The 23,060-nt window shown below is 42.4% G+C and overlaps 1 protein-coding gene across 1 annotated transcript in view; it reads left to right on the top strand.

Moving 5' to 3' along the window:
* Positions 1-22,100, top strand: part of TNRC6A (trinucleotide repeat containing adaptor 6A) — a 106,865-nt gene extending 84,765 nt beyond the window's left edge. The window contains exons 13-26 of the mRNA XM_090279391.1: positions 2,378-2,520; positions 2,899-3,045; positions 3,197-3,334; positions 3,774-3,902; positions 4,244-4,318; positions 4,577-4,787; positions 7,435-7,566; positions 14,267-14,425; positions 14,989-15,129; positions 16,748-16,855; positions 18,318-18,539; positions 20,075-20,145; positions 20,913-21,052; positions 21,444-22,100. Coding sequence (XP_090135517.1) covers positions 2,378-2,520; positions 2,899-3,045; positions 3,197-3,334; positions 3,774-3,902; positions 4,244-4,318; positions 4,577-4,787; positions 7,435-7,566; positions 14,267-14,425; positions 14,989-15,129; positions 16,748-16,855; positions 18,318-18,539; positions 20,075-20,145; positions 20,913-21,052; positions 21,444-21,819 — 2,192 coding nt within the window. The 3' untranslated portion in view covers positions 21,820-22,100. The remainder of the gene's footprint in view (positions 1-2,377; positions 2,521-2,898; positions 3,046-3,196; positions 3,335-3,773; positions 3,903-4,243; positions 4,319-4,576; positions 4,788-7,434; positions 7,567-14,266; positions 14,426-14,988; positions 15,130-16,747; positions 16,856-18,317; positions 18,540-20,074; positions 20,146-20,912; positions 21,053-21,443) is intronic.
* The last annotated feature ends 960 nt before the right edge of the window (positions 22,101-23,060 follow it).

The raw sequence follows: 23,060 nt of genomic DNA, 5'->3' as shown, positions 1-23,060 counted from the left end.
TAGAAAATAATCTTGGCTGTAGATTGAAGGTATCTTTGGACAGAAAACATTGGCAGCAGAGGACAGACAGAAAGATACTGAACATAGCAAAACCAGTTAGAGATTTGTTGCAGTAACCAGTGAGAACTTTCTAAGCTCCAAATTAAGACGGTAGGTGTAAAAAATCTAATTCAGTGGAGATGTGGCAATTAGAATCAACAAAACTTGAGCCAATTTGTTGTGGAATGTGAGGGAGTGGATTTGTTAAAAGGTTATCCCCTGTGTTCTTGCCTGGGCAGTTTAGCAATGGTTGTATTAAATCTGAGTCTAGGCCAGAGAGAGAAACTACAGAGTAATTTGAACAGGGAAAGTTTAATATAAATATAAAGAATTAGTATTAGAGCCCTGACCTGGTGGCTTAGTTGGTGAGAGCATCATCCTATACACCAGAAGGTTACAGGTTTGATTCCTGGTCAGGACACATGCCCAGGCTATTGGTTTGATCCTGGGTTGGGGCGCATATATATAGGAAGCAGCCAATCAGTCTTTCTTTCTCTCTCTCCTTCTCTCCCTCCCTCACTCCCTTCTTCTTCTTCTTTCCTTCTTCCTTCTTCTTCTTTTCTGTCTCCCTCTTTCCTTCCTGTCTCTCTGAAATCAATAAACATATCCTTGGGTGAGGATGTTTAAAAATGTATTAAGAATTATTGAATAGTATTAAGAGTAATAATGGTTTGGCCATTAAGAGGTAAAGAGAAAGAATATGTGAATACTCTACAGAATATATGAAGTCACTAACTTTATTTAGGTCTGTGTTAGCATCCCCAAGGAGAGTCCCTGCCCCTACTCTGCCTCACCTCAGGACTGTGATATCTAGACTCTTGGACATGGCTTTGGCTCAGTGCATGACAGAAAAGTCACTGAGGTGCCCTCCCTGTTGGATTATGGAAAGCCCACCTTCTAGGAGAGGTATCTCACTGGAGGCATTCTGCTACATAACCACCTGGGGCTGCTGGTGGGAGCTGCTAGCCAGCGGTGAGCGAGCATGGCAGGAATCAGGGGCCGAGAAGACTGCCTGTGCTGTAGGAGAGAGCTCTGGAACCAGTAGACGACCTTTCTTCCTACAGTGTCTCTCCTGCACCCTCTACTGACAGAGATTCATGTCACCCTGGCAAAGAAAAAATATATATAAAGTACTTCAGGAAACCAACCACATTTCTAAAATGAACCTATTCTAAGATTTTCTTTTCCACTTGCCTGGAATGAGGGTAGGAAGTATTATGGTGGTGGTGGTGGTAGTAACAGACATCTCAAAGGACAGCAATTGCCACAAAATGACGGATGAAATTAGAGAATGGAAAATATGGAGAAGGAGGGCCTGGGAGATGGAGAAAGAGATTTCAAAGTCTATATGACTAGAAGAAAGATGCTACTCTCAGGTCTTGTGAAGGAAGATCAGGTCCTGTGGGGAAAGGTGCTTGGTGTCACCTGTGATAGTGACAGTGATACATTCAAATGGCTGTGCTTATTAGCAGGCAGTTAAAGATGTGGGACTGAGCTCAGGAGTAAAGTCAAAGCAACGTTTGTACTTGACAAGCACGTGAATGGGAGTGGCTGCCAACACCTTGGTAGCAAAGAAGTCTAAGGGAAGCACATTTTTAGAGAGAGAGTATACTCAGTGTCTCTGTTTTGATTGAATCAGCCTTGGTATATCCCAGCATTGAAGAAACACAAGGAAGTAGGCCCAGCTGTAGAGAGAGGAAAGAAACCAGGATGGGCGTGTGGTAAGGTCCTGGAGGCAGAGAGCACTGTTCATGTTTAAAAGATTAGTTGAAGTAGGGTGTTTCAAACAAAGGTGATTTTTGCAGGATGGGGATTTCCATGAAAGGAGATCATATTTGTTGCAGAGAAATCAGAATGAGGAGATTAATGGACAGAGCAAGGCCTGTTTGGCCTCCAGCCTCTGTTTGTGCTGGCAGGGTCAGTAGTAGGAGTTGCAGGCACTGGACTGGAAGGCATGAAGCACATGGAGGGGTGCCTGGCATGTAGTGAGCACTTACTAGGCAGCAGTAGGCTGTGCTACTACTGCTGTTACTGGTTACTAGGAACTATGTTATAAAATTAACCAGATATAGATGAGATGACCAGAAATGTCTTAACCTCCTCTTTAGTGGTCTATTTTCAAGTTCATTGGTTGAGTAAAATAACAGTATTTGCTAAACCCAGCTTTCGTTGTGAGGAATGCAAGATGAACTAAAGGCAAGTGCATTTCTCATGTCCTTATCACAGCAGAGGTCAATTCAGTCTGGGAGGGTAGTAGTTTGATTTCCACTGCAAATTTATCTGAAACCAAACAGGTTAATTGTCTTCCTACTTGATGACAGTTTCCTGCATTTGTTAGGAATATTACAAGACAAACGAATGGACATAGATAAACATAGCCTAAATATCGGTGATTATAATCGAACGGTCGGGAAAGGCCCTGGTTCTCGGCCTCAGATTTCCAAAGAGTCTTCCATGGAGCGCAGTCCTTATTTTGATAAGGTAAGTTGTTTGTTTGTTTTACCTCTGTGGCTAATAAACCAATACACTTAATAGCAAAATTTTCTCATTACTGTTTTAGAACATTTAATATAATATAAACCACTGCCAAGCCCTCTTACTGGATTTGTAATTCATTGTCCTTTCTGTGTGTTAAGTTTATCATAGGGATTGAATTTATATTTTCTTCTTAATCCCATAAAATATATTTGGTTCTTTTTATGTACTCTAGAATTAACACTAATCTGATCTCTTCTGTTTTCTGCCTGTTTCCTGTTGATGCTGGAATGTCATGTGACTTCTCTCCTGTTCCTGCAATGATTTCTCCCTTCCACTTGTTTGCTTGGCTGGTGTTGCACATCTTTCTGTCTGTCCAATCAGGATGGCATTGTAGCAGATGAATCCCAAAACTTGCAGTTTATGTCCAGTCAGAGCATGAAGCTACCCCCTTCAAATAGTGCACTACCTAACCAGGCCCTCGGCTCCATAGCAGGGCTGGGTATGCAAAACTTGAATTCTGTTAGACAGGTAAGTCCATGTGTGTGTTTTAGGCTCTGTTGAATGATTTATAGAAGCAATAAGCTCTCTCTTATGTGTAGTTACTGTGTTTAAATCAGTATTATGATAATGGTAATGAGCTGGTAGTCCCTGAAAAACACCTGGCTGTTGGTTTTTGTAGAATGGCAATCCCAGTATTTTTGGTGTTGGAAACACAGCAGCACAACCCCGGGGCCTGCAGCAGCCTCCAGCACAACCTCTCAGTTCATCTCAGCCTAACCTCCGCGCTCAAGTGCCTCCTCCATTAATCTCCCCTCAGGTTAATAAACTTTCATGATATTCCCTTCTATTTACCTGAAAAGAACCATGAATAATTTTACATTTGAATGAGATGACTTGTTAGTCATCGTAATTTTTATTGGCATCTTTGAAATACAGCTAATTCAGAATTAGCTGTTATTACAAAAGGACATAGGGGAGTGTGAAGAAAATGAATCAAAGGTAATTTAAAATTTACCGTTACCTTTCATAAAACATCTTGAGGAAGACAATAGCAAAGTACATTTGCTGATTTAAGATTCATCTCTGTCATCTTTAACTCATGAAAGCATATGTGAACAATAAATTAGTAAAGCAAACAGAAGGTACATAACCCCCCAAATAATGCTCCACAAATTTAATTGATCTATTGATAATTTAAAATACACAGTATTTTGAGTTATTTTGTTAAATTATTAACTTACCATTGTGATCCTAAGGTTCCAGTTTCATTGCTGAAGTATGCACCAAACAACGGTGGCCTGAATCCGCTCTTTGGCCCTCAACAGGTAGCCATGCTGAACCAGCTATCCCAACTAAACCAGCTTTCTCAGATCTCCCAGTTACAGGTAAGTAGACTAATAACCTCTTACTCAGTATACGTGTCCACTGGTGTGCTGGGCTGTACAGGAAGTATTGCAGTCATGGTCCTCATGAAGCTCCCAGTCTTGTCATTGAAGAAGATGGTGAACCCAGAGGGCAGGAGGCTATGAGAGCCAATCCAGCTGAGTATAGGGTGGTGTTGAGGGGAGGATGATCAGGAATAATTTCCCTGATGAAGTGGAAGTTTAGATTGAATGGAAGCCTGAATTCAGCAGACTGGCTGAAGGCTGACCTACCACAGTCACTCTTTAGATTGCTGATCTGCAGTAGCATGATACTGACAACATCTCTGCAATCTTCCCTGCAGCGGTTGTTAGCACAGCAGCAAAGGACGCAAAGTCAGAGAAGCGTGCCTTCTGGAAACCGGCAGCAAGACCAGCAGGTAGGACAACAGAGCCTTCCCCTTGCTGTGCTGAAACTCATGTCGCTTCCCTTGTAACAAGACTCAAAGTGCCTTTATCAAAACATAATGAAATATGTTGTTTATTAAGTCCTGTTTGCCTAGAGTTATACCAGCTGGTGGTACATGGTGACTGCTCACCTTCCTGAGGAGAGGAAAGGGAATGAAAAAATGAAGAATATGTGGGTATCTGGAAAGACGCTTCTCCATAATTTTTCCCAATTGTTTTGTCATTTTAAGGGTCGGCCTCTTAGTGTGCAGCAGCAAATGATGCAACAGTCTCGTCAACTTGATCCAAACCTGTTGGTGAAGCAGCAAGCGCCGCCATCTCAGCAGCAGTCACTCCATCAGCCAGCCATGAAATCTTTCCTTGAAAATGTCATGCCCCACACTACACCTGAGCTGCAAAAAGGGCCATCACCAATAAATGCTTTCAGCAACTTTCCTATAGGTGGGTATCTCGTTGGTCAGTCGCTCAGCTGATGCATGGGTCTCACAAGCTTAAATCCTTTTACGTCTCTGTTCCCTTGTGAAAGCCACACATGTGCTTTAGCTGTTCCCTCTTCTAGGTTTAACCTGTCTTCATGCTTCAGGAAACATGCTTCATGCTCTCCATTCAAGAAAACCACACTATTTTAAAATTCCCAGACTCGTATTTGAAGTAGGTTAAAGTGAAAATATTTCTGTTTAAGATTCAGCTATCTTAATAACAGGGTATGAAGGGGTAGGCCAAAGTTACTATTATTTAAAAGCAGCACAACAGATAGATTTTGAGCAGTGCTGCTTTGGCAAAACAACTTAGAATGGTAACATTGTAGTTTTCAGACTGTGAAAATTTGATTACTGTCTAAATATTTATAAATAATTACTTGAATAAATGTAGAAAATAGGGGTGAGAGAAGGGATTCCCTTTTATCACATTTGCTATAGCTTTCTGCTTTTTTCCTTATGTCTACAGAATTTTATTTGGGTCCCTTTGATTCTATCTGACCTTGTTTGTTCACATCCTGTTCATTTTGCTTTTTCTTTCCCTTTTCCCTTACAATATTTCTTGGACCCTAAATTGCACTTTGAGCCCTTGGGACTTTAGCTGTCTCTTTACAGTCCCAGAAGCAGTTTCCTTGTTAGTTACCCCTGCAGGTGAATATTGTAGAAGCCATTTGGCAGTGACCAGGTGCTTGCAGAGCTAACAAACAGTATATGTAATGGTAGCAGAACAATACCCAAGGACATTGAGAGGTTTTGGTCTCACCAATTAAGAGAAATAATTCACAGTTTGATTGCGTATTTGACAGATATATTGAGCCAATTAGGAGATAACTTTCTGTATATGCATTTCCTGTCCAGGAAGGCTTTATAGCGAGAGCTTCTTTTTCCTGATCAAAATAAGTCTGCTGCTTAACCTATGCAAACACCAGTATGGTTCTCTAAATCAGCCATTGGAAAACTATAGCCTGTTTCCTGAATTTGGCCACTTGCCTCATTTTGTAAATAAAGTTTTATTAGAATAACAGCCATGCTCTTTTTTTTAATTTTCACCCTACGTCGTTTTTTTCACTGCTTTTAGAGAGAGGAAGGGAGAGAGAAAAACATCAATATGAGAGAGAACCATTGTTCAGTTGCCTCCCGTACGTGCCCAGACGGAATCGTACACACCTGGACTGGGGATCAAATTCACAACCCAGGCTTGTGCCCTGACTGGGAATTGAACCCACAACAGGATGACACTCCAATCAACTGAGCCTCACCAGCCAGGGCTACACATGCTCTTTTGTTAATGTATCTTCTATGGCTACTTTTGTGCTATAAAAACAGAGTCACAATAGAAACATGGAGACCTTGTGGCCTGCTGAGCCTGAGATATTTACTCTCTGAATCATTAAAGGAATTTGCCAACTCTTGGGTCTAATTGATGGGTCCAAAGAGCAGCAACTGTAATTGATCTCTTCAAAAGTAGGTATGAGCCCTGGGTGGTGTGGTTCAGTTGGTCAGAGCTTCATCTGGTACACCAAAAAGGTTGGGGGTTCGATTCCCAGTCAGGGCACATACCTACGTTGTAAGTTCGATCCCCAGTTGGGACATGTATGGGAGCCACCAATCAGTGTTTCTGTCTCACACTGATGTTTCTCTTTCTCTTCCCCTTCCTCTTTCTCTAGTCAATAAACATTTTTAAAAAAATAGGTATGATATTAGAGAGTTTGTATTATTAAAGTTCTTAAGTCTCACTGACTTAATATCCCAGGGACTCTCAGATGGAAGTATTTAAAACCATGTGTTTTGAAATTTTACAAGATTCTGGCTTTATTTTTAATAAGCATCTCAAATGATTCTGGTATTGATTTTCCCTGGATCACATTTTAAGAAACTCTGGAGTAATGGGTCAGTTTTCTGACCACAGTACTGAAGATAGAAATCTTTATCCTTGTTCCATGAGAATAAGTCTGACTTGTCATCTTCAGAGTTGGAGTAAATTGCACCTTAGGTTATGTGGATCTGACCCTGAGGCACAATTGTTAGAGCAGGACAGTTTTATTTTTGAATGACAGTCTTTAGCTGATCATCAGTCAGTTGAAAATTGTTCAGTTTGCAAGCAAAAGATAAGAGCTGGAAGTGATCATAGATAATAATTCTTGCTTGGTACTCTTGGGAAGTAGCTAAAGAGATATGTCTTATTAGAGATAAATTTATAAGCCTTAATATTTAGCCTTCTTAAATTTTTTTCTCTTATTTTGCCAAGGAATTTAAAAATCAAAATTATATAGAGAAATAGTTTCCCACAGTTAAAGCAGTTTTAGAATAGTAACAGTTTTGTGGTTTGAAAATATTGTATTGACTGTCAGAATAGCTACTTGGGATTTCTGTATGTTGCTTTTTGGTAACCCAGCTGTGACTCTTTCCCCATCCTGTTTCTGCATGACCTTGGATGGGAGTCCCAGATATCTTGTCATCATTTGGCTGGGCCACATTTATTAAGGGACTTAGGCAGGATTGAAAATGTTAAATTATTACATATATTTTTCTAGGAAGTAGAAGTTATAGCAGAAGAAGAATATGCTATATTTTATAAAGTTTTTAAAAATTGTTATGTTATTTTTAAGGCTTGAACTCAAACTTGAATGTAAATATGGACATGAACAGTATTAAAGAGCCACAGTCAAGACTAAGGAAGTGGACTACAGTGGACAGCATTTCTGTGAACACATCTTTGGATCAGAACTCCAGCAAACATGGTATAAAATACATTCTTTCTTAAAAACAAACCTGTGGAATACTAAATTTAGGCCTTTATAGTAAATATATATTTTTTAAAAGCTGAAATCTCTTAGAACCTTTCCTCGTTTTTAAAAATGCTTCATTAGTAAATCTTAGTTAAAAACAAAAAAAGCAAAATTAAACTTTCTTATGTTATTGTACAAAATAGAAATCAGATTATACTTTTTTTTTTAATTTCCTTTTTGATGGTCTTGTAGGTGTTTGCAATTGGCTTCATTGTTCTAACGTTCTACTTGTTCACATTTATACAATTTAATCTGATGTGGGGTATTAAAAACAGTCACCACAATTTGATTTCTATCAGTTTTTTATATATCGATACGTTTTCTTTATATATTTTGTTGATATGTGTAAATCACAGATTCAATATTTTCTTCAGTTGTGTTTTGAAATGTCATTTTCCTTTTATTTAATATTATCCATTCATCTAGGCAATGTTAATGGAGTATTTTCTGCTTTCCCAGGACTGTCTAAGTACCTGGAATGCACAATTGAGTCTATGTAAGCAAGTAAAAATTTCGATACATGTAGTATAATAATGTGAAACCCACTGGAGGATTAAGTTGGGAATAACAACCACAGGTGTGGCGGGTCTTCAGAGGCTTAGAGAGGCATATTGTGAGCAATCGTGAGCAGAGCCTTTGAGTTCACCAAATGAATGAGTAGAGAGAAGACAATAAATAGAGTATAGCACATGAAAAGGTCAAAGACAGGGCAGCATGGTAAGTGTTCTGTGTGGGCATATCTAGAGATGAAATTTCATCAGTGAAAGAAAGAAGGAAGATGAAGCTGGAATAGTAGGTATAAAACAAATAATGGAGAACTTTTATGTCACTGATTATTTTAAACATGAAAAGGGTGGCTTGCTATTTAGAGGCATGTAAGACTTAAAGAAGTGTAAGTGAGAGGAAGGGGGTGGTGGGCACAGGGGAGTGCATCGAAGAAAGTGCTGGAATTCAGACTAACTGAACTGCAAATGTTAACGTGTCTGTAATGTGCCTCTTATGCCTCCAACTCCCTTCAGTGTAACTCCTATATCTTTTAAGACTTAGTTCAAAAATCATTTCCGGGAAGTATTCTCCAGGCTCCATGCTCTTTATATATCTCTTATCTTGTATGTATTCATTTAGGTCTGTCTCGTTCACAGGCCATTAACTCCTGGAGGGGCATGCCCAGGCTTTGCTTATTCTGCAGCCCCATTGAGCACAGTTCAGCACTCAGGGAACATTTGCTGGATGAGAGGATGAGTGGATGGTAATGCAATTAATGGCAGAGTAAATGCAGAAAGGAAAGCAGGCCTGGTGTGACAGATAATGAATTGATGTTAGACTTATTGAGTGTGGTGTTCAGGGGGAGAGCTCAGTGTGGAAAAGCCCAGTAAGAAATTAGAGATAGAGGCCTACTACTCAGAAGGAAAATCTGGGCTAAAATAAGATTTGGTGTTCATCAGGATATTGAGGTCATGGCCATGGATAAGGTTGCCCAGAAGGAGGGAGCATAGAGAGAAAAGAACTAGAGGTACTGAAGAAACCTGAAAAGCAATGTCTAGGGAAATAGGACATGGAGACCCAGAAAATGTTTCTACCATACAGTTTTCTGTCTTCTAGGGCTAAAATAAGTTTTCCATGTCTGTTTTGCATATATGAACCTCAGCTTCTTTGTAAAAATGGAATAATCCCTTTAACTGTTGTAAATGTAATGTATATCATCTACTGTTGACCCTTGAACAACACGGGGGTGAGGCACCAACCCCACCCCCTTGCCACTGTGCAGTTGAAAGTCCATGTATAACTTTTGACTCCTCTGAAATTTATTGATAGGCTGCCTTACAGATAATGGTTGATTAACACGTATATTATATCTGTATTCTTACAATAAAGTAAGCTAGAGAAAAAATATTACTAATCATAAGGAAGAGAAAATGCATTTTACAGTATTTATTTGAAAAATATCCCCATATACGTAGACCCACATGATTCAAACTCATGTTGTTCCAACATCGGCTATATTCTCAAGTGCTCAGTACACTTACCTGGGGCAGTCTTCATTCTTGTTCTTGGCTTCACTGTTACCTCAGGAGATGCCTGCCTGCCTCTAACACAACTGTTTCCTTAAGCTAAACCTACTGCATACATTTTACATTTCATTCAGTCAGCAGTAGAATATAGTTGGACTGTGATTGCTTTATTAATTTTTTTTTTTTTATTGATTTGAGAACATAAAAGGGCAGGTGGGGAGAGACATGGTGTTTTGTTTTTTTGGAGGGATTATTTATTTATTTAAATATGTTTTATTGATTATGCTGTTACAGTTGTTCCAATTTCTTTTCCTTCTGCTCCCCTCCACCCAGTGACCCCCTTCTCCAGTTGACCCTCCCCCCTTAGTCGTCCCCCCCTTAGTCCATGCCCATTGGTTGTGCATAGAGTTCTTCTCAACATCTTCCTGTCTACTCCATTCCCTCCTACTATACTTCTTAATTCCTGTATCATCTCCCTCCCTTTTCACCCTTCCCCTTCCCTGATGACTTCCCCCCAATATATTCCCCATACCTATAATTCTTTTTCCACTCTCGCTGCCTACTTAGTTTGCCTTTGTTTTAGTTTCCTAGCTTCTGTTGTTGGTTGTTGTGATACAGTCTTCACTTCAGTGTTCATAGTTTTGATCCTCCTTCTTCTAAACAAGTCCCTTTAACATGTCACATAACAGTCATTTGGATCTAATGAACTCCTTCAGTTTTACTTTGTCCTGGAAGCACTTTCTCTGCCCTTCTATTCTGAAGGACAACTTCACTGGATAGAGGAATCATGGCTGTAGGTTTTTGATCTTCATTACTTTGAATATTTCTTGCCAGTCCCTTCTTACCTGCAGGGTCTCCTTTGAGAAATCACTCATAGTCTAATTGGGACTCCTTTGTACATGATTCTTTTCTTCTCTCGCTGCTTTTAAGATTCTCTCTTTATCCTTAATTTTTGATATTTTGATTATAATGTGTCTTAGAGTGGTTCTCCCTGGGTCCAGTTTTTCTGGAACTCTCTGTGTTTCCTGGACCTGCAAGTCTATTTCCTTCCCCAAGTTAGGGAAGCTCTGCTTCATTATCTTTTCACATAATTTTTCAATTTCTAGTTCTTCTTCACCTTCTGGCAATCCTATAATTCAGGTGATCGTTCGCTTATACCTGTCCCAGAGGTTTCTGACCCTCTCCTCATATTCCTCCCTTTTTGTTTCCTCTTTCTGCACTGGTCGACTGTTTGTTCCTTCCCTATGTTCCGATTTGTTGATTTGATTCCTGGTTTTCGTTTCCTCATCACTTGTCTCATATGTGTTCTCATTCATTTCAGCAGGACTAGCCTTCATTCCTTCCCCATCTTGTTCAATATCTTTTATTAATTCTGTAAGCTGCCTTATGACTGTAGCTCTGAATGGAGCCTCAGAAAGATTATCTATTTGGTCATCGGTTAATTCACGTGTTGCTTATTGGTCAGCTGCGTGATTGGTATTTCAATCATGATTCCTGCCATCGTGACCGTTTTCATTTATCTTTTCCTTCTTGGGCGGGACTGTCACACCTCCTACACTATCGGGGGCAGAGCCCTGCACACTTGTCACTACCAGGTGACCTTTCTCACCCCGCTGTGGTGCTTTGTGTGGGGGCGGGGGTCCAAAATGGATTCCTGCCGTTACTCTCCGCTGAGAGTCTGGGAGCCTTCTCCTCCGTCCCCACGCCCTCTGGGCCTCACAGTCAGAGGCAATGGGGGTCTGCCTTCCCCGGCATTGGAATCGTGAGCTGATGGGTCTGGACTGCAGCCGGGGGTGCTCCCCAGGTGATTCTCGCCTCCCCTTAAATACGGGTGTCTGTGCTTATTGCAGTCCTGCCACTCGTCGCTATTCTGCCACTGCCAGCACAGCTTGGTCTCTCCACCCTGGCTTTGCCCCTCCTACCCATTTGGACAAGCACCACTTGTTTATAACTTCGTATGCTGGACTTCCATGTAGCTTTATTTTCTGGAACTTCTGGTCATTTCTGGTTTTGTGGTAGTTGTAGTCCTTCTTAGTTGTGGAGGGAGACAGAGCGTCAGTCTAAGCCTCCATCTTGGTCGGAAGTCTCCCAGTACCAAGACATGGGTTTTGTTGTTCCACTTAGTTATGCATTCATTGGTTAATTCTTATATGTGCCCTGATCAGGGATTAAACCTGCAACCTTGGCGTATCAGGACAATGTTCTAACCAGTGGAGCTACCTGGCCAGGGCCTGTAGTTACTTTTTATGCCAGGCCTGTTTTCTTTTTTAATAAAATGAAGTTCTAATAAATAGAGATTGTTTATTACTAAAAAGGGGGGGGCAGAATACTGTTATTATCTCGGGTTCCTACATAAAAATTGATTACTTGAAATTTGGCAACTATGCTTAATTACTGTATTACTTGCACCTGCTACTTTTATTTCTATCCCACTTCACTCCCAAGTGGTTTTAATTCTGCTTACAAAAGAAACGTCGTTTACTCAAGAAATGTGGTTTACTCAAATGAAAGTTAGCCAGATGAGGAAGCCAGAGAAGAGAGGAAAGGGAGTTGGTGGAATGACTACATCAGGTCAGGGGTAGGTAAATATCCACTGGTTAGGGGCATGAGGGCCCGTAGTGGTCCTGCTCTGTCATCTCTGAGTGACTGATAACAAAAGTTTGGATGTTGTAACCTGCCTCCAGGAGAACCGGTGTCACAAGTGAACAAGGCTAAAACAGCCTTCAGGGCTCTGTTGTCTTTTACCAGAAGCTCAAGCTAGAGTGGGCTTGAGTCCTCCGCGAACCAGGGCTTTTCCCTACCTATTTTAAATTCTACGTGAGTGGACCAGATACTTAGTTCTTCTTTTTCGCCCTCACTTCTCCCATTTCAATAAATTGTATCTCCTTCCATTAAGTTATTATTGAAGCTAGAAACTTAGAGGCATTCTCTTTTTAATAAAAGTTTATTGAGATAATTTACATATAATACAACTTCGTTTAAAGTATGATTCAGTGGCTCTTAATATATTCTCAGATTTATGTATCTGTCACCACAATCAATTTCCGAACATTTTCTTGACCCCACAAGGACCCTCAGTTACCACTCCTCCCACCTCTACTTTTTCATCTCTCCTAGCTGTAGCTGTAAGAGCTCATCTTTCTGTGTTCAATAGATTTGTCTATACTGGTTATTCTATATAAATGGCAGCAGGTACTGTCTGATCCTTTGTGACAAGCATTTTGGCTTAGCATAGTGTTTTTAAGGTTCATTCATGCTGTAACATGCCTAAGCACTTCATTCCGTTTTACTATTTATTGTTAATGCGTTCAGCAGTCGATGGCTGTTTGGATCTAGGAGATTTTCTTGAGTTCTTCCTTTCTCCCACCTCCCACATCCAGTCCCACCTGTGACTACTGTTCCTCTCACTTCCCAAATGCATAGTGCAGGCATCCATTGTGTTTTACTGTCTGCACAGCCTACTGATGTCTCCCCGCTTCCACATTCACGTTCCTTTCAATTTTTACAATGCAGCAAAGTGATCTCAAAATAAACCCAGCAGTATCATTTCTCTTAAAACCCTTTGACATAAAGTCCTCCTTGCTGCATCCTGCAGAGTCCTGCTGGAGAGTATTGCAGATTCTGGTGCCTTCTAGGAATAGGCCAGTCTGCAGTTTGAGTATGCACACCATACCTGCAGCTTTTGATTCCAAACATTTAAAACAGAACATAGTTGGTCATCCCTCCCTTCAAAATCAGGACCCCATCCTTCATGTTGTTCACAAAATTGTATTTCAGTTCCTCAGGTGTGCTGAGCTGTTTCTCTCTTCAGGTCTTAGGAGTCTATACCCACCACCTAGAATCCCTCCCCAACCCTTTCTTTGCATGCTAGCTCTGCCCCTCCTTTCCTTATACTCTGTCCCTACTATCTGTCACATTTTTGTTAGAACATACTGTCATTTAGGGCAAGGACCCCATTCATCTCACTCAGCTTTCTGTGACTGGACTGTCCAAATGAGAAAATGCTATGTTTGCCACTTGTGTAAAGCATTAATCATTCTAAGATGCACTCAGTGATGGGTATAGAGAATAAATCACAACACAGGTAATCATTTCTAAGTGTAAGTTGTGTTTTTATGGGCTTTCTCACCAATTCTAGTAACAGATATCTTTTATCAATGCTGTGTAGTTTTGCAGGGTGGAGTGTAGGGTAGAAATGTAAATGTCCTGATGGGAAAGACCTTCATTGTCTTACTACCTGCACATTATATTGTGGGTGTAGCAATATCTTGGGTTCCTAGGCACTGCTCTTTGTCACTCAGGATGTTCTCTACCACAGCCCTTTCTTCCTGAACCCAGTGCTCCTCAGTGAATCGTCCCACAAAAGGGCGCACTGTGCTTGTTCTCAGTTTAGGCCACCATACAAGTGTTTTCATGATTTGAAAATAATTTTGTACTCATTCCGGTCACTTAACATCTTTCTTTAAATACAGTGAACCATGATAATATTAGATCTCAGCCATAAGAGAGTCAAAGTGGTGAAGGTCTGCAAGAGAAGGCAGACCTTTCTTTCCTCTCTGCCTCTTCACACAACCACAGAACACAGGAAATACATTGGTCATATATTTGGTCCCATCTCATGGTCATTTTCCCCCTTTTAGGTGCTATTTCAAGTGGTTTTAGGCTGGAAGAGTCTCCGTTTGTTCCCTACGACTTCATGAACAGCAGTACTTCACCAGCCAGTCCTCCCGGTTCAGTGGGAGATGGCTGGCCACGTGCCAAATCACCCAATGGCTCTAGCAGTGTTAATTGGCCACCAGGTAACATGCAACAGCTTTCTTCATGACTTATTAGTGATTTAGCCCAGTTCTATCTGATTGGACTGACTGTGCTCATGATACGAAGTGAAGCAAGGACAATGAAAAGTCAAGCATCAAGTCTGTCCTCTTACCAGTGCCTTTATGCTCCCAACAGTGAAAGTGGGACTGGTCCCCTGGGCTGGTGTGAAGGATAATATAAAAACCTTCATTTGTTGTCCCTCTTCAGCTGTGTCATGAAACCACCTTGATATTGTCTCAATTGTGCTAAGGAATTAGCAGAGATGCTCCCATGGCCTGCATTGTCCTACTCAAGTTGCTGTGGCTTTGGGGCTTTGTGACTTGTAAGAAAGCACTTTAGGATGTTACTGTTCAAAATCCATAAACATAAATCATTGATTTCTATTATAAAAACTTGCAAGTTGTTAATAAGTAATAGCTTATTCATTTTATTATGAATCAAAATATTTGAGACTTGCAGACCTTAGTAGTAAAGTTTTACATATTTAATAATGGGTTTTAAAAGGGTGATTAAGCTGCAACTAATTTTAAATTTTCATTTTCAGAATTTCGCCCTGGTGAACCATGGAAAGGTTATCCAAACATTGACCCTGAAACTGACCCTTACGTCACTCCTGGCAGTGTCATAAACAATCTTTCAATTAATACTGTGCGGGAAGTTGACCACCTCAGGGACAGGAACAGTGGTATGTAGGCGGGCACACATCAGTTTCTGGACAGCGTGGTTTAAGAATGGCTCAAAGGAGGTGTGAAACCTTCAGCAGCAAAAGTCACTCCAGCACCTCACAACACCTGACAGCCAGGGAAGTCATGACAGTGAGAACGGAATTATTAGTTTTCTCATGGGTGACTTTAAGCCACTTTTTAAATGATGAAGATTTATTATCACTTGATATGGTAAACATGCGTATGAACTTAAAAAGTTAATAGCGTTTAACAGAGGACCAACACAATTTGCTTTTGAGTAATTGTATTAGCAGCTGCGGGTTGTTGCCTACTTTATAACAACTTGCAGTATTGAGGTTATTAAGAAATGGGTGTTTTTTTGTAAGAGATACTTTGTTATTATTTGTTTATACTCTGGTTATTAAAGAACTTTATCTGGAGAAGCAGTTTGGCTTTCTATGTCCCAGAGAGTGAAAATAATACAATATTAAGGATCCCTGTAGACTAGATGCACTTTTTAATGGATTATCAAATAAAATCATCCTACTACCTACCATGTGGTTATTTTTCACCACAGGCATTTGCAGGTATTTCTTGCATGCTCTGTAAGAAAGGAGAATGAAATGAATGAGAATATTTTCTGTTTCTGTAACATCTTCCTTCCATCTGTCCCTTAAAATAAGTTATAATAAACAAAATGTCCACCGGTTAGCATCTTAAATTAAATGTATAATTGGTGAGCCGGTGTTTGCCATATCACGGTGGTAAGAAAGAATTGCCGTCATTCTAACACGACTGGGTTTAGCAGACAGCTATGCAGAAGTAGTTAAAGCCACTACATTCACAGGAGAAAGGAGTCGGGGATAGAGCCCAGCAGGCACCCTCACTCATGTCCTGGTAGTTTATGAAAGACTCGGGTGCACGCAGGAACTTGGGCTTCTTGTCAGAAGATTCTGAAAGTCAGGAGAGGAATTCAGGTTTGATATTAAGAGAAACAAACCACTTAAGGTTTTGAGTAGAAGAATTGACATTTAAGGTGGGTAACCTGACAGTGGCGAACAGATGGATTGCAGTGGGAGATCAGTTAGGAGCTGTTACAGTGAACAGATGATGGTCAAGTCTGGAGCTAAACTAGAAAACAGGGCAAAAGGTTTTAGAGGCCGAATATGGGGCATGATGGAGAAGGATAAAGGCCTGGCTAACTGGTAGTGCTTGGGAGCCGTGGTGAACTCTCCAGTAAGAAGGCATTGGGGTTTAAAGACAGGAATTGTGAGCAGTCAGAATAGCCATCCTTTTGCAGCCCAGTCCTGTGGGGAGCGAGGGGAGGGATAAAGCCAAGGGTGTCTCAAGGCCATAATCACTGTTGGAGCGTATTCTCACAGACCATTGTGAGAAAACAGGAGTACAAGAGAAGGTGCCTCTCTGAGCCATGGTGAGAACAGTGAGCCACCTTTCAGCATGCTGTTTTGGGGGCAAGAAAGAAGGTGCAGTCTTGGGTACCATCTGTGACCCTGAGCATACCTCTTCCCTTTCTTGTGGCATGTTGTGAAGTTGCAGTTTTACTGGATGCTTTTGCTTGTCCTCAAATGTCATGTCTCTTGTTCTGGGGATAACTAATTGGGCTCTTCCCCCACGTAGGGTCATCCTCATCCTTGAACACCACGCTGCCTTCAACTAGTGCCTGGTCATCCATTCGTGCCTCCAACTACAACGTTCCCCTCAGCAGTACAGCACAAAGCACTTCAGGTGGGCCAGTCTGGGCGGTTGTGTAGTTCGTCTTCCTTATCTGCTGAAATAACCAGCTTTCACTGAGAGCTTTCAGCTCCACTGTTAAGTGCTTGCTGTGTGCCTGATCACCCACACCTTGCTTCTGCATGCGTGCTCTCTTGTTTTGTTTTTGTTTTGTGTAATTTTTTTTTTTTAAAGCCAGATGAGCCTGCATTTGAATCCTGGCTCTGGACCCATAAGCAAGTGGCTTAACTGCTGTGACCCTTAGTATGTGTGTCAGGATTTGAGAGTAGATGCCAGGTGCCTTTGGCACAGAGAGGTACCTGGTGATACCTGCTGTGATGACTTTGTGAATGGGAGCTATCTTTGTAGTCCTTTTTTCCATGAGTAAGCAACAAAGCTCTAAAATCTGTTTAATGGCCTATGTGACAATCTTGAGTGACACCCCAATTGTTATTTCAGAGCAATTCAAAGCAGTATTTTTTGCTTTGTTTTGATTTCAGTTAAAGTAAGTTTTGTACACTGGACTAAGAAGAATCTCACAGGTCTTAAACTTATGTAACAGATGAGTAGTCTGGGGGTTTTGAGGTGAAGGAGCACTTTCCTTTTGGCTTTTGGCTTTTCTTTGGCACTTTGGTTTGATTTAGGGGTTTTTAATAGAGTTTCATTTTGTTAATTTGATTTGGGGTGTTTTTTTTTGTTTGTTTTGTATTAAAAAATGTGTATTCTTACATGTTTAAACTTCAGTCACCTTTAAAGTACTCTCCATTTGATGCAATACACCCGTCAAGATATGTTTTTCCCACTTCTCAAAACAATTTTTAAACTCAGCGATTTTGATGTCTTTTAGTGGTTCTGCTTTTTTTTTTCCACCTCTTCCACATCGGCAAAATGTTTCCCTTTGAGGACTTTTCTCATCATCATTTTATCGTATAATTGATCAAAACTAGATGTGAAAGCAGTTTTTGTAGTCAAATTTTCTTTCTAAAATTGTCTGTGGAATGTCTTCAGGAGAGGATCCATCATACTGAAGGTGTAGATCCCTCACTCTGGAGGGCTGGTGACATCTGTGTGGCTTTGGGCAAATCACTTCATCTCTCAAATCCTGTTCCCTCATTGGACCTCGAAGCTCACGGTCCCAGCACCGGGGGTGGGGGGGGTGGGGGGGGGGAATCAAGCCTCATTGCCTCTGACTGAGCAGACCAGTGGGGGTTGGGGTGGAGGCAAAAACTGCTGGTCTCTCAGCAGAGTCCACGTGTTTAAAGGACCCCAATGGTCCTAAAACATCCGCAGACCCACCCACTCTGGGAACCACAGCCAGGGCAGCAGCTAGAGGGGCGCCAGTCCAGTGCAGAAGTGGGAGAGGTGCCTGGAAGCTGATTTGGTTTCAGTGGAAAAGTAGATGTTATCTTTATTTAAATTTTCTGTTTTCTAAAAGCATTATCTCCACCCTCCAACTTTTTTTCCCCTTTTTGTGTAGCCAGGAATAGTGATTCCAAATTGACATGGTCTCCAGGTTCAGTCACAAACACCTCTCTGGCCCATGAGCTGTGGAAGGTCCCTTTGCCACCTAAAAACATCACTGCTCCATCCCGCCCGCCCCCCGGGCTCACTGGTCAGAAGCCACCCTTGTCTACGTGGGATAATTCTCCCCTTCGTGTAGGTGGAGGATGGGGAAATTCTGATGCCAGGTATACCCCAGGTAAGATGAGGTACATGAAATGGTTTCTTGTCACTTTTTTGCTGAACACTGACCAGCACCAGCAGTCCGGTGTAACAGAGACCTAAGCAGTACCCACTGTAAAGTAGGGTTAGGACTTAAGTAAACATGCTGCTCCTAGTGCATTGTCATATGTCTGTGAGAGTCTTAAGTTTTACTTTACATTTTGCCTGGTTTACCTAAGAACACTTACTTAAAGATGCACAGCACTCAGTGGTAAGTGAATGGAGTGGGGTCTCCTTTCAGAAGTTCCTCAGCTGCTCATTTTAAAATAGGTAGTGACTTCTTGCTCATGGCAGGCTTTCAGAATACACCATGTCACACACAGTGGAAGCTGTTATGTGATGACAGGGAGGGTGGGAGCAGCTCATTTGGGCCTTGAATAATGAGGCCTTTCTGGGTGAAAGCTTGGCCTAGACACAGATTAACATAAAATATATTACTTAGACATTTGAGAGTGACAGGTGCTGTTAATCCTACAGGGCCAGCTGGCATGTAGTAGACTGTCTTAGGAAACTGGGACAAGTTCTCCTACCTCTACTCCTATAACTTCCTAGCACTGGACTTGTACTGGTATCATGCCCCTGCCCGCCTTCCCAACACATGCAGCCCCAGAGCTATCTACCAGTTCTCCCAGTAAAAACAGTCTTATCTTCGTTATGCCCTGCCCCCAAACAACCTGATCTTTAGACAGGTGATTGGCTAAAATAAAACTTACAGTGTTCCCTATGGGGGGAGGTTTTGATTATATGAAAATATTTGAGTCTGTTTTAAGCTACTAACTACAAAATAATGTAATGAGTGTTACTTATAAGTCATTTTTTCAGGCCACAGACACCTGGGTGCCAGACGTAGGGTAGTATAAAGTGAGGGGATGTAATAGCAGTGGCCTGCGAACCCCCACCCTGAGCAGGGTTGGTAGGGTTGAGTGGGATCAGAAAGCCCTAAGCCAAGCAAAGCAGAGGAAACTGCACGTGCCAAGGCACAGAGCCTGGGAAGCGCTAGGGCTCCCTGTTGGACTTAGAAGAGGTTTTGGGGTGGGGGCAGTGTTTAGGCAGAAATGAGTAGGCATGAGCTGTGTCATAAGCTGCACTGAAGTGTATGTGAGGCACCTTTAAATAGTTGTAAACGGGGCTGACTTGGTCACTTTTTCAAGATCTGCTGTGGGGAGAGAAAGCAGGAAGACCAGGTGGCAAGCTCCTGTGGATGCCCGCGCAATTGCCAGCTCTTATGTCCCCTCAGAGCTTCACCCCTGTGGGACATGCATGCCAATTCATCAAATGACACCTGAGAGGACCACAACTGAGGCCTTCCCCCAGATGGTACTGTTTTGAGATAGTTCTAGCTTCATAAATGAAAAGGTCCCAAAGAAATATCTTTCTTTGTGGATCACTAGCCAGGAGCCCACCCCATGACCCTCCCACATACCTATAATTTGACTGGGATATACTTGTTCTACATCATCTTTCAGGCTACAGTCTCTGAAAACTGACTTGACCTTTTTCTTCCTTGTTTAGGGTCCAGCTGGGGCGAGAGCAGCTCAGGGAGAATAACAAACTGGCTTGTTCTAAAAAACCTTACACCTCAGGTAATAATACCAGGTATTCTGGTTTATACAGATATACCAGGTGGCATGGGAGTGAAGGTTTCAGACTTGTTTGAGTTGAGGTGAGGGCTGCCCAGGCCTACTTAACTGGTGCTAAGTAGCAGTCAAGGCTGGGCAGAGGAGATGGCAGAGGACAGTCTTCAGGTCCTCAGGCAGGGTGTGGTCTGGTCCAGCCATTCTTACCCTGTATAACGTGTGTGGGAGCCTTCCAGAAACATAGATCCCCTGATCAAACTCTGGTGTAGTGGATGTGGGCTAGGATTGGGGCTCTGTGTTTTCACAAGGGCATTCAGATAAATTTGGTGCAGGCAGCCCTCGTATTACACTTTGAGAAGCCCTGGGCTGCCCTTTCCAGGTAGAACATTTTCTCAGTCCCTGGACCGCCCCTTCTGGAGGCTGGATGTTAAGAACCCACCCCTCCTCTCCCAGGGAGCAGTGCCTTGATGAATCCTGTCCTCAGGGCAGGGAAGAGAGAAGACTTGAAGCAACAGCAGGGGCAATGGCTAACTAAGGAATTGGGGATCTGGGGAATGTCCCGGAGTCTAGAGGCCACAGAGGTATGGCTCTGGGACCAGTGGAGGTGGGGAGGGGGGCACTGTACCCCGTCATAGTGAGTCCCAGTGAAAAGTGGCATCAGGCGTGAAGAACCTTGGGCAAGAGAAAGAGGGCGAGAGTCCCATCCTGGGACGATCTCCTTGGGTGGTCCTCATGGCAGCACAGCTAACTGGCCGCTCCCCACTTTGTCCTAGATTGATGGCTCAACTCTGCGCACCCTGTGCATGCAACATGGCCCACTAATAACATTCCACCTGAACCTCCCACATGGAAATGCTTTGGTCCGTTACAGTTCAAAAGAAGAGGTAGTGAAGGCACAGAAGTCTCTGCACATGTAAGTTAGCTGTTCCGTGTGTGACACCTGATGAGAACTTCCGTAGGAGAGCACCACCTCCAGGCAGCATGGCCCCCTAGTGAGGGCACTTCCTCACAGCTGTGGCTTCACTGTTCCTTGGCTTCCATGCTTGGTACTCATAAGGGGAAGCATCACCCTGATCAGGTGGCCCTAAGAAATCCCTTACGTTGCCCGGAGGGGACAGAAAGGCTGTGGAAGGCACAGTTGCATGGGGTGGGGAGTGGGGTGTTCTTCAGGCATGTTCTCACAGAGGGGAGGTCAGGAGGACATGCTGAGTACCTGGTGTGCCCTGGATACTTTAGTATTACCTTCACTTTTGAATCAGATCCTCAGGTTGCTGAGTCTTCACCATGCCCACTTCTCTCCCCAGGTGTGTATTGGGGAACACTACTATTCTTGCTGAGTTTGCCAGTGAAGAGGAGATCAGTCGTTTCTTTGCACAAAGTCAGTCTCTGACCCCTTCTCCCGGCTGGCAGTCCCTCGGGTCCAGCCAGAGCCGGCTGGGCTCCCTCGACTGTTCCCACTCGTTCTCCAGCCGGACTGATCTCAATCACTGGAATGGTGCTGGGCTGGCGGGAACTAACTGTGGAGACCTTCATGGCACTTCCCTCTGGGGGACCCCACACTATTCCACAAGCCTGTGGGGTCCTCCAAGCAGCAGTGACTCCCGTGGAATGAGCAGCCCATCCCCCATTAATGCTTTTCTTTCTGTTGACCACCTGGGTGGGGCTGGAGAGTCCATATGACAGGTAGATGTAGACTTGCAACCGTGACCTCAAGATACGAAGGAAAGGGGCACTAAGTTGAGCTCGCCGCCTGCAGCCGGGGCCACCTGTGGGAACAGCTCTTCTCTGCACATTTTCCACTTTGTTTTCCCCGAAACATATCAGTTTGAATACTTGAATCATGCAGGCCAATATTATAATGTGAAGGTGTCTCTAGTTACACTCCCACTGGCGCCATACGTGTTGACCCGCGTAGTGAGCTCACTTGTGCGTATTCATCATGTTTAGCCTTTGGGTTCTTTTTTTTTCCTGTCCTCACCTCCCCCTCCCACCCCCCACCCCCCAAAAAAACATTGTTTGGGCTGATGATGTATGAGCTTTTACCTTTGCACTGAATGATGTTCTCTCCATCTAATCGGCAATATGGGGGGGGCAGCTGTTCCGGTGTAATGTTTACTCAAGGATGTTCTTAAGGTGTGCGCGCTCTACTATGCCTTGATGTCCGCCTACCTTACTGTGGTGTCATGGAGTTTGAGATCACGTTATGATGCTGACTTAGGACTATAAGTGAAAGTATTGCACCGTTTCTTCATGTTATAAAACTAAAGAATTTCGCTCTGCAGTTTGAAAAACTGTGGCCACAGCTGTGACTTGCAGCCCACCTGCCACCCAGGACGGGCCCTGCACTTTCAATAGGCTTTCCATTTTGTTTTGAAGGCTCCCACGTTGAACCTTCTTGTTTACAGATTTTTTTGTTTGTTTGTTTTTTGAAGAAAAAAAATGTTTACTCTTCCATCATTTAAAAAAAATTTAAAAGACAAAAAAAAGGAGGGTGATTTAAAAGATGCTTTCTATCTCTGGGAAAAAGGAGCAGCATTTGGCCATGTTCTTTTGTTTTCTATTCCTGTCCTAAATCAAAGAGCATGGTTCTCAGGAAAACCAGTTCCCCAGTTTAAAGAAAAAAAAATTCCTTGTAGTTTCTTATAGGAAAAAAGAAAAAAACCCAACTTTTAGCACTGATACTACATATTGCTCTGTTAAAGAATTTTCTCTGCCAAAAAAGAAAAAGAAAAAAACAAAAAAAAACGCTTCAAGCTGGAGTTTGACATTCTGCTTTCAGATGCTCTCTTTTTATTAGTGAGTGATGATGGTTTGCTAATAATCAATAGGTAATTTTTGTAATTCCATCAAGTGGCTCTCTCTGTTCCTGCTCTCGTGACTGTGTTAATGTTTAACTGTTGTACCTTAAAGCCGAAATCAGT

The sequence above is a fragment of the Furipterus horrens genome, unplaced genomic scaffold, assembly GCF_987537825.1.
Source record: "Furipterus horrens unplaced genomic scaffold, mFurHor1.1.pri manual_scaffold_5, whole genome shotgun sequence".
Taxonomy (NCBI): domain Eukaryota; kingdom Metazoa; phylum Chordata; class Mammalia; order Chiroptera; family Furipteridae; genus Furipterus; species Furipterus horrens.
This window is presented reverse-complemented; position numbering and strand designations above follow the sequence as displayed.